This window comes from Patella vulgata, chromosome 4 (assembly GCF_932274485.2).
Source record: "Patella vulgata chromosome 4, xgPatVulg1.2, whole genome shotgun sequence".
Classification (NCBI taxonomy): Eukaryota; Metazoa; Mollusca; class Gastropoda; family Patellidae; genus Patella; species Patella vulgata.
In genome coordinates this window covers 58,749,271-58,765,789 of record NC_065882.2, presented here as the reverse complement: position 1 = coordinate 58,765,789, position 16,519 = coordinate 58,749,271, and the positions used below count along the sequence as shown (strand labels likewise).

The window sequence follows — 16,519 nt, the reverse complement described above, 5'->3', positions numbered from 1 at the left end:
TTTACTATTATAATTGTTATCATTATTATCCTTATCATTATTGAAGTATGTTTTTCACTTTATCCCACCACCCCGCACCAAAAGAAAAAAAAGACAAAAAAATCCCCCCAAAACAACTGTATATACTTTCATTTTTTGCCGAAATTATCAAAAAAAATTTGGTGTTAACACTGATTTTAAGGCAAGCTCGAGATTTATTCCGGAATGCCTAACCTATATTCCGTTATCATTCAAAGTATAGAAAGAAAGTACACTCTATAGAGAGGGCTGACAGTATGAATTCAATTTGGACAAGTTTCCTCAATCGATGGACATACCAATTTTGTCTTTCTGGCGATTCCCCAACATGAATAAACGTCCGTGAAAAGATAGTCGAATATTTGATTATTTGGTAATGTTCGTAATTATAATTACATGCAAACTTTAAGCGACACTGGTGTAAGCGAGGCCGACGTATGTGTGACATGGTTATATGGCTGCAGGTGATAATCCTCAATAATGAGAAGATTGTTGGACATGGAATCTTCTGATCTAGCCCGCAAACATTAAATCAACCCTCAATCAGTGGCACAGGTCGGAGGGCGCTAGGAACAGTGTCTAGTTGATTGGATGGTATGCAAAAGTCCCGTGTATACGTTGGTATGCACGCAAAAGAACCTTTGGCAGATGGAATTCAATTGTTGTCCGGACAAAATGTCCTTCATTGCAGACGTATGACCGTCTTCATTAGTAGACCGGTTTGCGCAGAAAAGTAGGACGTTAAACCCCATTGCATTTCATTTATCCATCGCTTTTCCTTCTATACACAGATTTATGAAACCTGTTAGTTACCGCGACAGCTTACTAGATACCCATTATATTGAGAACGTGGCCTTGGGTCATTTATCACTTGTTCTCACAATGTTTACCTAAATAATCAGAATACGATTGTTAAGACATAGTGTCTTTATTGTCTCAAGAGGTAATAATGATCATATAAAATATAGTAAATAAATAATTATGAAAATAGTAAACATGCAAATACACAAAATACATAACAACATGTGCAAATGATAAAAAATAATTTTGAATATATTAATATGAATATTTATCGCTGATGCGCGATAATTAAAAAGCTTGAGATGCGTTCTCATTATATAAAATGGAGGTTATGATGTAACCATATTTCGAGAGATCTGAAAGTTATTTGTTCCTCACATTCGATATGAACATGAAAGATTATTTTATCGAACGTGAACGATCTTTAATACTTGGTACAACGGTATAATTATTGATGATAATTAACATAGGTCTATTGTATCAATTATACCTTATAGTGCTATTTACGAATATCTAGTTTATAAATTATTTTTAAAACAAAATATATTTGAAATGTCTAAAACATTGAATGAGCGCAATAGTTAGCTGAATAAAACTATGAATATAAAATACAGCGTACTATATAGCTGGGCAAAATGATTAAACATATTAGAATCTCTTATCTAAATAATAAAAATACGGTTGTTAAAGGACCATATTAGTGTCAGTCATAATCATATATGAGATAGAACTGGTTAAACACGTTCAAAAAATATAATTTTAATACACAGATCATTGCTACGATAGATGCGTTTTCAAAAAAACCGAAGTGACGAACGCAAAAGGAAAACACGCGACACAAACTGGTCATTTCGGGACTAACACATGGTTTAATTTAATTTCAATAATTCACTTGCGCGTAGGGGTCTTTAGCAGTGGGAGGAAACCGGAGGACCAAGGAGAAAACACATGAGGTTGGGCAGGCGACCTTACTCCTTGTCACGTACAACCGGGGATTTGAAAACATGCCAGTTGACTCAATGACAGGCCTTATGGTACAGCGCACGTGCTAACCATTCGGCCATCCAACCCCCCTGAGTGATAACAGATACACGGCCGAATTTCTGCTCACTAATAATTCCTTCGAAGACCAAAAGTTGTCATGTCAGGCTGTGAGAGGATATATGATAATTTAAAAAAAGAATCGAATGTCACTAAAGGAAAAACGAGAAAAATAGAAATAGTCCGTACATTCCCTTGTTTTTATTACTTCTATATTTAATAAAAACATAGTAATGAACGGACTTTTTCTATTTTTCTCGTTTTCTCTTATCTAGTGACAGTCAATTATTTTTTTTTTAAATTGTCAGATATCCCCCCACAGTCTCATACAAAAACGTTTGGACTTTGAAGGAATTTTTAGTGAGCAGAAATTCGCCCGTGTATCAGTTATCACTCGTCACTTCAGTCATTTATATAGACGGATATCTCGTGTTTTCCTTTTGAGTTCGTCACTTCCGTTTTTTGAAATCATCATTTAACGCCTCTATCACATATGTGATAATGACTGACACCAATATTGTCCTTTAACACAGTCATGCTGTCTTTAATGTCTCAAGAGGTAAAAATGATAATACAATATAGAGAAAATATGCAATGAAAACGGTAAACATTAAAATAACGCGCAAATAATAAACATGCCAATAATAAATATGCAAATAATAGTTATGCAAATATGTAATAATTGAAATACGCAATAAATATATATCAAGGGTCAATAATAAAAGAAATTATGAATATATTAATATTATGAATATAATAATTCTGGATCGCTGATGCGCGATAATTAATACGCTTGATAAGATGGCAGATCTAAGCTCCGATTTACATGTACGCGTTTCAGTGGCGTTCCCGTGCAAGTTTTCACCGGTTACATGGATACGGCTCCATTACATTTGAATTAGACCAACCTTTTCGCTGGAATGCTGCGAAAACACATACATGGAAAACGGGCATTAGTTAAAACTGCGATTGTGACTGTTAATGATTGTATTTTCAGAAACACCAAGATCATGATAATAAATGCACTAGAAGATAGACCCAGTGCAGCCAAAGTTCCATAATTCGTTTCTAATGGAGAGGATTAGGTTATAACCCAGACAAAGACATACTGACATTTGATAACAAGCATGACCCCGTGTGAAATACGGGCGTTTTCCATTCAAATCAGTATTTTAATTTCCTGTTATGTTCTGGTTAAGAACGTATTAAAAGCGCCTTTAAAACGTCGCAATACTGTATTACAACAGGGAACATCAATAGGCCTAATGTAAACAATAATATCAAAGAAGGCGCTAGTGACGTCATCAATTCTACTCGACCTTTCAATATGGCGTCTAGAAGCTTTTATATGATGTGACTAAAATTGTTGTCAGTAGTATTAAAGTTATTATCTGAATTACAATATATTTACATAAGTAGTATAATTTTCTAGGTAAAGTTGGATCGCATCAAAACAAAATTTGAGTTGTTCCTGAAATAAAAAAAAAGTTAATGTAAATTCTAATATTCTATAATATCAGGTTCACAATAGCATTGCTAGCGGGTAATGGTTTGTTTAATCAACAGACTAAAATAAATTAAATCACCTATCCATCTAATCAAAAAATGATAATATGTTTCTTAAATTTTCTGAAATCTGTTTTGCATGCTGCAAAAATGCATAATATAAAACTTACATAAGATGTTATAATCTGTGGTCTGGAAGCTCTAAGTTGTACTATTGTCTGTAATACACTGACATCTTGTTCTATTGTTAATCTCTCTAATATAGCAGTCAATACACAAAATATACCTCCTTTAGTAACACCATCCCTAATATACAACAAATACACATTTAAAATCAGTTTAAGAATAAACAGTCAAATCTCTTGTGAAACCTTTTGTGTATAAAACCTACAATTTAACAAATTTTCAAATCATTAAACTCCAATATTAATGTATGAAACCTTTTGTGTATGAAACATTCCGTTTAAATATATTTTCAAACATTCTTTCTCATAATATACTAATATCGGTAATAATTTTTAATGTGTTTCCTTACTTACCGACAAACAACAACCAATGGATTACTATTTTCGTAACTTGACTTAACATGTTCAAGTACATTAATCAATGAAATGAAGGATTCTGGTGTCTGTTGTTGATCGTTCCAGAATTTACATTCGTATACTTTAACTGTTTGATTTACATTTACCTGTAAAAAATGTGCCAATGGTTGATTACTAGTCACACGGCAATACAATATGCAAAGAACGAACGTGTAGAGCAAGAAGCGACCAAAAATATAATACTCCTGGTTTGGAAAATAGTAACAAAATATATTGGTAAACAGATGAACAAAACACAAACAGAACACGAATACAACATACATAGATACAAACTAGGTGAGAAGGAACTAGAAAACTACAACCAATACTAGATATTCCAGGAATATAAATCATTCCTGCAAATTGCATGGCAACGTACAAATTCTAGATTATATTCAAATCTTTAGAGGCAATGAGAATGCTTGGTAAGTGTACAGACTACTGGAAACCATGAAAATGTTTCTCGTTAAACATTATCACATTTATTGTACATTGATCAAGATGTATTAGTTCACCACGGAAATACCTTCGCCACATTGCAGTTATTGCAAGACATAGCACGCACTTAGGATTTTAAAGATGGCCTTAAAATCGTGAGCTATTGAAATGACAAAATATCATTAAGGTGAAAGTTGGTCAAATGATGACAAAGATCTAAAACTAACGGATATGTAAAGGATGTTGATGGTTCTCATAACCCAATAAGGATGTTTATTACGTTGACAGAAGTCATCCAAATGATCTAAACACTTCACCAACGTCTCCCCAGATCAAACAGGGAATTTAGATAGGTTATCTAACTTTTTGATAAATAGGCTCTAGACTCTTAAATTTCGAAAATCATATTGAACTTACGTCTATATCACTTCCGATTTTATAGCCCACTATTGAATAATCATCTTTATTCTGCGTGTCACTAGATTTGGTAATAGAAAAATCACCGCACATCAGCTTGGTTTCCGGAAGATACTGACCTATATCCTAAATATATATAGAAATAAATATACACGTATTGAACTACTAATAATAAAATGATCATTGGTGGAGATTTTTGCGCTATTGGATTTCAACCAGAAGCTCTTTACTCATTTGGTGAACGTGTCTTCAGGCCTAAACAAGTTTTACAGCTATCATTCATTGCATTAAAATTGATTAACGGTTTAAATCAACCTTCTTTCGTGTTTATAATTTTGGTAGTAATGCAATATTCACCCTCGATATTTCTTGACCATGATCTAGATCTACGATTATGTAAGATTCAGTTTGTATAACCATTCTCCAGAAATCTATAACAGTATCTGGTAATGGTGTCTGTGTTAATATATACGCTTGTTTCTTTCTGTAACTCTGTAAAACAAAAAAAATAATAAGACTTCCGCCTGATGTTATTTTAGAATCTAGATTGTTAATTTACATAAGATACCATTTACTTACATTTATATAAATTGTTAATTTATAAATGTATCATCTACTTACATGTATATAAACTTTTAATGTATAAAGGTATTATTTGCTTACAGGTATAGGTATCAATTATTTACATCAATTATATATATTGATGTATACAGGTATATAATATGTTAATGTATAGAGGTATAATTTACTTACAGGTATATACACAGCGTTGATATAATCAGTTCCGCTATCAATAGCTGATATAAATGGTCGTACGCTTTCACCTACATTTAAGAAGAAACAAACCTCTGCATTTAAGCTATTCGCTTAGTTTGAGAAATACAACAACCGTTTCCACGCCGTAAGGGCTTCTAAGGATAGTATTCAAATTAGCCAGCCATATCTACCAACCAGAAATGAAATGGGGTTAAATGTCGCAATGATCTGCACCAACCAGGTTGTGAAAACATGAGCTAAGAGGGAATTTTACCAGGAGCGCATGCAAATGCGGTGTCCCATCCCATCTTAACAACTAGACTATGTTACATGCTAGGCCTTCTGTCATGTATCACAGCCAACAGCAGTGAGAATATATTGAAAATATTTATATGCACTATGTAAATTGATGATTGGTGCTCTCAAATTTCTTATTACGTGTACTGTACTTACTGGCTAATATTGCCCTGTTTCTGTTTTTATTTTTATTTTCATCTAACAAAGCTGAATAACAATCATCCTTCGTGTGCACTGGACTGACCTTCTTCATCATCTGTAATACCCGACAAAATCAGTACATATATAAATATCATTAGTTCGAATACAAAAGGGACTACTAAATGATACTGCATTAATATATGTGAATTTCTACCACATGTATCAAATAAGTATCAGCGTCCAGATCATATACGGTATTATTTGGGTCGAGTCGTTTAGGAAGCACAATTTTATTTATGCACCTAGTATAGGTAATTTTACAGTCTATATTAACCTAGTTCCATTCTCAAATAGCGCGAATCAGAATATTCCCACTTACTTCAAATTTTTGTTCCAGGAGACATTTTCCAGATGTTTGCATTTTAAGCAGATCTTTGTAGATTGTCTTGTAATCAGCTATAGATGTTGTTATGTTTCCAGCTATATACCATTCTAAGATTCCCTCGTGTAAAAATATATACTGATCCTACAATAATTTAACATTGATTTAAAATTAAAGTAACATAATGGACTCCATTTCCACTTCATGACTTAAAATGGGGTTGGACTGTCGGACTAATACCCTTTTAACATGAGAACGGAAACAGGATTTTAAGAAAGGCAATAAGTAAATCACCTACCAATGTCTGAATCATATTGACTCTTTCTGTTCTCATCCGTGATACACACCGAACAACATCTACTGAATCTCCAGCTTTACCTTCTTCAATAAGATAATCTAAAGCTAAAAATGTTCCTGTTCTTCCTATACCAGCACTGAAATATAATATGACACGATAAATGGTAAGACAATAAGCGATCATACGATATTCGGAAACTGGCCTTCCTATAGCAGCACTGCTATGTAACATATAAACACATCATATATGCCTAATGCTAGAACAATACTTGTTCTTCCTATCCCGGTACTGCAAAAATCTTCCCAGTTCTGTAATACAGTAAGATATTATGGTATTTCTCTGTTAATTTTGCACACAATATCTCATTCGGATAATTTCCGAATAGCGACCATACAGGATTGATATCTGTTGTGTCCAAAAGAAGATTGGTTTCAATGTCATATTAATTATGTTTTGTTTTCCCACATGCAAGCTAAGAATACCACATGAATTATTCAAGTGGTTGTTGTTTATTACAATAAAAACGTCCAATGCATTATACATATTCTTATGGACAGGAAGATTTAATTAATATTGCTTACAAATGAAGCTATTGACCGAAGACTTTGTCTGAAGTAACATCTGATTTTAGCATAATCAAATTGCGTTAAAAATTTTATGAAGTAAAATTAGCATATATCATTTTGTCATTCTTATAGGATAGACCAAAAGTAATATAAAATAAATTCATCACTAACCTACAGTGTACGATCATTGGTCCAGGATGTGGAGTTGGTGATTTGTTCACCTTGTTTCTGAATTCTACCAATGATGCTGCATCAGCAGGAACACCTTTATCAGGCCAGGATGTATAATGGTATTGTATAATGGTCCTTGGTTCCCACCCCTCCTGTTAAAAATTGTAAATGTCTTGATAACAAAGGACAATATATTCTTTGTGGTATAAACTTAATAGTAACAATTTGCGTTGGTATTTGTCAACGTAGATTAAATTGCGACAAGTCATATAATATGTCTTGAAATTCGATTTAATTATTTGATATCACTGCATTTAATGTGGTTATAATAAATTAAAGAATACATTGTCATTATCTTAAGTATTCTTATTGTCTGACTTCCTATCGATACTAATATTGGACTGTCTGTCTGTCTGCCTGTCTGTTCAGGACTGGCGACTACACTTGGATTGTCCCAAGGGAGGTTGAATTTGGTGTATAGGGATAGCCCGGGCCGAAGTGGACTACCGCTTCTGGTTAAACTACTTTCAACCCGTGCAGCGCCGGGTCATCCGCCAGTTGATAATATTATTACATTCCACCGAACAGATTTAAAGAAGGCAAGTCTCAAATTCAATACCATTGACAGTCTTCGGCATTGCAAATACGACTTATTGGTCAGTTTAAATCAACATTGATGTTGTTATCTTTCCGTGAAAAGGTGGGCTTCTGATATCCAATATTTAAGACAAAATGAACATTTTAAAATTGGCACCTAGATCGCGTACCAGAATGCTTTCGGGCGCAACTTGTAACGAAGCGACTCGATGAACGAGTACTGTTGAAAAGATCTGGAGAAAATATAGGTACACAACTAGCAGTCAATACATACCAATTTCTTCATTTAGAATGTCGCTCCTTGTACGAAGCTGACCTATTTCGAGTTCTACTGTGTAAAATTCATCCAATTTGATGTATCACCAAACTATTTGCAGTGTAGTAGCATGGGGGACATTAATTAAGGGTGTGGTAATTATGCAAAGGTGAATACTTCTAAATACAAACTTTTTAATATAGTATGGGGTTCATGTAAATGGATATAATCGGTGTTTAGAACTATTGAGTCAGCTTCAAATACATTGTAAGACATTTTGATATGGTTTTTTTTTCATTTTGCTGTGAGTGCTGATTTAACTGGTATCTTACTGACCGTTCGAACTAATTCCAATCTTTCTTTGCGTGCACTTTATTACTTAAAAACTGCACATGAAATATTGCAAGTATTACTTACTTTAGTTATTTCTAACGTTCTTATTGTGAAGTGTGCAAAGATATCTTCCGCTAAAACTTTCACAGAGATTTTCTTGAACGATTTAGTTTTTCCATTCATCGGCCAGTATTCCAAACACTTTACCTGCCAAATAATGAAAAATTGCCTTGTATCTAGGAGACGGGGATATTATCTGGCAAAATCTACCTGAGTATATATGGCCAGTTAACTTATTTTTTATATCATATTTGACATGCGATAATGGAAACTTGAGTAAAAATGAGATATTGGTACGTGAGTAGAAATGAGATATTGCGATGTTAGTGGAATGAGATAATGAGATGTGATTTAATTAATCAGGCATTTAGATGCGGCTAGAAATAAGATATTAGATCCGGCTAGAAATAAGATGCGAATAGAAATAGGTATTTAGATCCGGCTAGATATAGATATTTATACGCGAATAGATAAAAGATATTTAGATGCAAATAGATATAAGGTATTTAGATGCGAAAAGATATAAAGTATTTAGATGTGGATATAAATAAGATATTTAGATGTGGATATAAATGGTATTGAGCTGTAGGTAGAGATGAAATGTAAAGTTGAAATGTAAAGTTGAAATGTCCATTGCACAAATGCACTGTCATTTGAAATTTACCAATATTTACAGTTGAAACATTCCAAAGTTACAATCTAAAAGGCTACCAAAATAAAACAGTACATACAACACCGAGTTCTTGTGAATTGGTAACCATTACAATTTTTCCTGTTTTCACATCCCATATCAACCGCATAAATTCGTTAATATTAACATCGTTTGGACCTGTGATCAATTTTATTAAAGGTACAACAAATTGTTAATCTTTAGCAACGAAAACTCCTGTTTTTATTTTAACAAAACAAATGATTTAAAGCCACAGAATAGGCTTCCCACTCCCATAAACTGATTAAAACAAGCCAACAGTGAGGCTGATGTCCCCCGCCGAAATTCCCAAATAAATAGATGACACATATTAATCAATCGTACATTTATTTTTTTTTTTCAAAAGTATCAAGAAATCAAACTGATTATCAATTATACACTAAGTGTCATCACTCTCTATCAGATAGAATCAAAGTCATCTTGTCCCAAAGCATCGACCAATGAAATTTCTTAGCTCTGCTTAGCTTTAGCTCAAAATGTTAATCAATGAACCTAATGAACATCTACGTCAAGTTTAAACATTCTACCTCAATTAAAAGCAGAGTTGTTATGTTCCAAAGTCTTGACCAATCAAATTGCTTAACGAAAATTCTCATTATCGAACTTAGTCAAGGTAATGATATAATGAATCTATACTCGAAGTTTTATCACTCTCACCTAATTAAAACCAAAGTTATCATGCCCCAGAGCATCAACCAATCGATTGCTTATCTCTGCTTACCATGTTCATCATCGAACTCCATCAAGGCATTCACTTAGCTTTGTAAATATACCTTTGTAAATAAATATATTACTTAAATAACATAAAATTATTTTTACCTTGTGAAGCTATATATTTATTTTTGACATTACCATAACCCTGCAAGAAATAAACGGCATGTGAAATAATACACTTAAGTTAATTAATCAATTAATACATGAATGTACTTAATTTTTATGGACGATATATGCTATCACGGTTTATGTACTTGACTCAATGCTGTTGTTGTTTACCCAATTCTAGTGTTATATCAAAGAGTTGAAACTATGGGTCAATTACTCGATTTGACTAGGGTAGATTTTGAGAAATTATACCTATTCACATTGTACAAAATTGTTGCAAACATCACGTTCAGGATTTAGACCATTGATATTTTGAAAACTGACCCGAAGACCGATGGGGTTATAAATCTGGCGTAAAACAAACAAAATAATTTACTTACAGTGATATAACAGGCATTGACATAATCTGAAGTGGGATCATTGTTTTCAATCTCCAATTTAACTCTAGTATGATCAACTGTGCGCAATAAAAAAAAATCACATAAGAACGTATTTATCAGATTTTTAGAATTTTAAAATATTAGTTCCAAGAATTGAAACAGTTTGTGTTTTATTGCAGTTTACATTTCAGTTTGCTGGTACGTTTAGAACCCAAGCTCCACAAGCTTCCAATGGTGTCACACCTAATAATGAGAATACGCTTAATTCATTTTGTTCAGCTAACAAAAAAAAAAAAAAAAAAAAAAAATAACTTACATGCACATATATCCTTGTATCTATTCTTAGGTCGATTTATTTTATTCAGACAAACATCATGAGGCGAACATAGGCCTTTTGGTAGATTCTGAAAAAAACCTCACCAAATTCACAGTCAACTGAAAATGGTTTGAACTGAACATGGGGTCGGTGATAAACACAAATTTTACAATTTCTTGCCATTTTCATATAAGAGATGGAGTCTATGTTATGATAAGATAACAGATACAAAAAACCCCAACAAATTCAGCCACACATCATTATTTAGTATTCAAATGGTTTGCAAGACATTGCTTTATAGAAGTCTAAATGTTTTGTTAAAATATGAACATATATATTATGTACCTCATATTCTGGTTTGAAAGTTTTTGCCGTTTTCTTTCTTTGAATTATTTCCCACAAATCTTTCAATTCAATGCGGGTAGATGGTAGATTTTCATATACACCAGAATTAGGTAAGTTAGAATACATTACTACTTCATTACCGCCTTCACTAACTTCTTCTTTAAAGATAAATTATTGTTTGTTTTATAATTTCATACACACCAGAATTAGGTAATACATTAACAATTTATTAACAGTTTCAATATTGCGTCAATATCAATATTGCGTCAATATCACTTTAATATTGCGTCAATATTAATTCAATCTTAAGATAATGAAATATAATAATATATCGTCTCATAACTTTATCTTATAGTTTAACTCAGTAAACACTTACACCAATTACATGTTCTATTTAAAGAATTGGAATACATCTGATTTATTATTTTGTCTTTTGCTCGTAAACTTGCCCTTCTTTTTTTTTTTTGAAGAAGAAGAAATGGAGCAGTCGTTATCGATGTTCAAAGTTATGTGCAATTTAAAACAGTGTCGAAATTGGTGGTTGAAACCCTTGGTCGGTATTAACCGGACCGGGTGCCTCAAAACAACTACACACACATATAAAGTAAAGAATACAAGCTAATGGCAGAGGGTGCGATTATTCTTTTTAGGAACCCATGTTATATTTGTTTATAATTCAACTTTTTCAAACACACTAAATAGGTTAAATGAAAACGTCTTCAAATGAATTAAAAATAAATATTCATTCAATAGCTTTACCAGTTTCATTTTCACTGTCTGTTACAGTGGGCTGTTGATTGTCCTTCATGTACCTTTCTCTGAAAAATATCGAAAATTAAAGTTATACAAAAGCTAAACGAGTCGTGATTTCTTCAACACTGGGGATACATTTTCAAGGTATGGTTATCAAAATTCCCCTTTACTTAAAAAATCTTAAAATTCCAGAGTTACCCAACAACGCAAGATTTTCAATATGATGTGCCAATCACAGTTTTAAGGTTCCTTTAAAATACAAATCAGTCGACCTTGTGATAAGATTTGAACTCATGTTTCTTTGATGAAAAAGATAAGTGATGTATCGTTAATATTTGTATACCACGAAACAGTAATACTATTAATTTCTCAAACAGCAAGTATGGTAATACGAAATATAATATTCAAGAGATCGTAACGTATTTAATGATACGGTATATTTGTGTATGGTATATTGTATTATTGTATTTGTATTGTATTGAACACAACAGGTGATGACAAAGGCACTTGTTTTGATAAAATACTTAACACTTTTACTTTTACTTCCATGTTTGTTGTTTCATCGATTTGGTATATTTTACATACACGTTTTAAAGGAGAATGTGAGTTACATTTGTTATCTTCTTACCAATCTGATTCGTTTCGTTTTTCATACTTTCGATGGCCGTAACGACAAGTTAAACAAAATGCTGAACTATAAAAAATGAAACGAAATAAGATCTGTGTTTTAATCAGACTGTCTTCTTACCTTATTTTCACACCAATGAAACTAACCACACCAACCACGGTAAGAATAGCAAGAATAGCTACAGCAGGATGTGCCCCATCGGGTTTGGGGGTAGCTTTAAAAGAACATAATTATTTTGTCAAGATATTTATCTTACATTTTTTTTAAATGTTGACTAGAAAAAGAAACCTAGTCAAAATATTTCAAGGGAAGTTAACATGGTAATGTAAAGATGTTCTTTCGATAAAGCAGAAGCAGCCGAGTCTATTCTTTGCTCAGTATCCAGACACATAGATGTCGATCACCAGTGTTACAATTTGGCGAATGTCCGAGTCAAATTAATGCTGATGACGTCACCGTTAAAATAAGCCTCAGCGGGGTCCATCAGTTAATCTGCAGCCCTGCATGCAGCCCTGCGAGAACCTTAATCTGGGGACACGGATATAACAATGGAAACAAAACGTTGATGCGTTGATAGTGGAGTGGCATGTTTATTAGCTTTGATTATACAAATTCTTGTTGAGACTAGCGTCTCTGGTATTCACGTATACTTATTAGCACCGATTTCATTTGATACATACTAGAAACAGTTCTTCAGCCTACTGAAATAAGTTTTAACATTCTACATTTTTGCATCTACTGGGCTATTGTTGACGGGACGAGTATAAATACATATAAATAAATACAAAATACCTTCACTGCACATTAGACCTATAAATCCATCCTCACAACCAACATGTTCACAACTGCCACTTGTTGTATTACATGGTGTACCTCTAGCGCATCGTCCACAGGCGTTAGCACAATTATCTCCATAATATCCAGCACTACAATCTAAACATATACAAAATATAAATCATTTACAACATAAATGACGTAATGTATTACTTTGGAATGGGGTTTTATAATTGGACGTTTGTAGAATTATCACCATAATACAATACAATCTTAAAATATATAATACTAGCGGATGAACAGGTGCTGCACGCTATCTAGCTTATGTTACGCCCTGGTCCGAGGTACCCATATATACCAAATTTCAGCCTCTGACCAGCCCTAGTGTAGCCGCCAACCCTGAACAGACAAACAAACAGACAAGACAAACGACAGTCACAAATATTCACATAATGACGTAATGTATTATTGGAATGGGTTTTTTAATCGGATGCTTTGCTGGCATTTAAACATAATACTTATAATTATAATTCACAATAAATTCTATAATTTTATTATATTTACTTTCAGAACAATAGTTTCCCTTCTTTCCAGCAATGCATCCAAGGGAACAATTTCCGGTCATCTGATCACATGATGGTTTTGTGCACTGTTCACTGGATGTGGCATTGCAAGAGGTCGACGATGCAATATTCCGTGGCTTACAGGTAAAACTACAAATTTCATTACACGATGTTCTCCATCTTCCATCTTTACATTCAGTACAGGAGTTATCATCATCTTGTTTACAATGAATACAATTATAATTACAGTTTTTATCACAATATTCTCCACTTTTACCTTTAATACATCCATTAATACATGTACCATTATATCTATCACATCCACCATTACATGTAATAGTACAATTCTTATCACATCTATCACCATATCTTCCCATAATACAACTGGTACATCTACCCTTTCTATCACATGTTATATTACCTGTGATTGGTTGACATCCACTACCACATGTTGAATTACAATATGGACCTACTGTATTAGGTTTACACTGACGACACATACCGCTAGATTTATCACACACTGCAGAGCAATTACTGGAACATTTTGATCCACAAGTTCCGTTTGATTTAGAACAGTTATTATTTAAACAACCAGTACTACAGTTCTGTTGACAGTTGTCACCATATTTACCTTGTTGACAAGTCTCACATTTATCTCCAGTAAAACCCGATTTACATGTATTACAATTACCAGTTGTTGAATTACACAATCCATCTTTACAGTTAATATTACATTTTTTCTCACAGTCTTCACCATAATTACCATCTGGACAACCACCTGTTGATAAAGAGATTAGCTATGTGATGTTAAATGTGAATGGAACGACAATGATACCTTCATCGGTAAGCATACTGTTTTGTTTTATGGAAATTTTCAGTAGGTTTAAATACCGTGCATGTGTATTTTAACATTGGCTTAAGATTCTGTGATACATTCATATATTATTTTGTTGGCATTCTAATCGTAACTCGTTTTCACGTGTTCCGTGCTCAAGTCTTTTTAATCCATATTTTGTTATCACGTTTAAATAATCATATCAGTTTAATTTACCTTTAAATACTTGTACTTCACACAGTGTAAGAGCTTGTTTTGGTTTATTTTGAATAAAAACAAATCTACCAGATAAAGATGTTGATGATGTTTGGTTACATCCTGCTATGTTATAAACTGTGTGGTTTTGATGTGAAGTATCTGTATAACATGATCTAGCTGATTCCAATCCTGTTCCATTACATTGACCTGTATTACTTAACTTCATTGTAAATCCCCGAAGTCTTCCTTGTACTAAAAAGAAATAATACATAGATTGAACAATTTACAATAAAACATGATTCTGTCCGATTTTACTTTAATTCTGTTTGTACATGTCCATATCCAGGTGTGAAAAGCCGTGAAACAAATTATAAACTTAATACCCTTGAAGAATTGATAATGGTTCATATTCTCACTCATTGTAGTAAGTCATTATATTACACGCATATTACTAGCTATACATTTTGAACTTAATTATATTTATAAATTATTCACAAAACTATGTATAATTATATTAATATTGTTAAAAATATATATTGTAGATCAATACACCACCATACATTAAATTATAGTCATTCTACTTACATATATTTCTGTTATATAATTTAATGTTGTTAATAATATAGACATGTTTTAGATCAACACACCACCATTCAATGTCACCGGTACCAGTATGAGTACAGGAAAGATGGTTAAAATGACTATCAGTATTATTATCTACAGCATGAGGTGAGTCTCCAGCACCTTTTGCTTGTGATGAAGAACTTTGTTTAGTTGGTTTGTTTATAGCCACATTCCTAAAAACTGTAATATAACGTGAAATGAAATGAAATGGGCTTGGTTTTTTTTAAAAAAAGATACAATACTAAAATTAAGTTGTATCGCCGTTTTCCATTTTAAAAAAAAATGCCAATATTGATACCATTTGTATCTAACAATATTAATGCATAACATCGAATACACTTAGAAAAAAGATGCTGAGAGCTATACATACTGTAATTAAAGATGCAATATGTCAGATTTAGGTAAATGAATACATTGAAGATTTCATTCAAATTACTGCACCCTAAGCGCAGTTACGAGTGTTTGAGGTTTTGACAAGAAATAGCCGATTGTTTAGTATTATTGTCATGATAATAAACACAGTCTTGATTGTCAATCCTAATATTGAGTGACGTCCATTTTAACTGTAGTATCACTGATTAAACGACGCGCCAATCTCATGCAGCCATCCGATGATCTAAAGAGTGGATTATGGATCAGTCATATTAATAAATGTTTAAATAATAATTTAGGAAACACTTGAAGCCAGAAAAAAACCCTGCAATGGGCATATTTAGCTCTTACATATTGTATATTTAAAGTAGCTAAGTCTCTAACTCAATATCATCCAAAGTCGTACACGTTGAAAATACGAATTATGTGTCAATTCAAATCAGCATTGATGTTGTGATCTTTAAACCAGGAAAAGGCAGGCTTCTGATATCCAATATTTAAGAAAAAATAAATATTTTACCATTGGTACACGAATCATTTG

The 16,519-nt window shown here is 32.7% G+C and overlaps 2 protein-coding genes across 2 annotated transcripts; both read right to left on the bottom strand.

Moving 5' to 3' along the window:
- Positions 1-933: 933 nt before the first annotated feature.
- Positions 934-10,641, bottom strand: LOC126817491 (receptor-type tyrosine-protein phosphatase mu). Its single transcript, XM_050544506.2, has 14 exons — positions 10,571-10,641; positions 10,188-10,227; positions 9,391-9,488; positions 8,684-8,806; positions 7,414-7,565; positions 6,677-6,812; positions 6,376-6,522; positions 6,012-6,111; positions 5,556-5,626; positions 5,160-5,294; positions 4,803-4,928; positions 3,906-4,054; positions 3,537-3,672; positions 934-3,331 (listed from the first exon to the last, which is right to left on the bottom strand). The coding sequence occupies exons 3-14, from the start codon at positions 9,457-9,459 to the stop codon at positions 3,257-3,259; spliced, it is 1,419 nt and encodes a 472-aa protein (XP_050400463.1). The 5' UTR covers positions 9,460-9,488; positions 10,188-10,227; positions 10,571-10,641; the 3' UTR covers positions 934-3,256.
- Positions 10,642-10,757: 116 nt separating this feature from the next.
- Positions 10,758-15,634, bottom strand: LOC126817495 (multiple epidermal growth factor-like domains protein 10). Its single transcript, XM_056100248.1, has 9 exons — positions 15,568-15,634; positions 15,001-15,234; positions 13,951-14,727; positions 13,405-13,545; positions 12,733-12,826; positions 11,991-12,049; positions 11,232-11,389; positions 10,887-10,974; positions 10,758-10,765 (listed from the first exon to the last, which is right to left on the bottom strand). The coding sequence occupies exons 2-9, from the start codon at positions 15,206-15,208 to the stop codon at positions 10,758-10,760; spliced, it is 1,533 nt and encodes a 510-aa protein (XP_055956223.1). The 5' UTR covers positions 15,209-15,234; positions 15,568-15,634.
- Between the last annotated feature and the right edge of the window lie 885 nt (positions 15,635-16,519).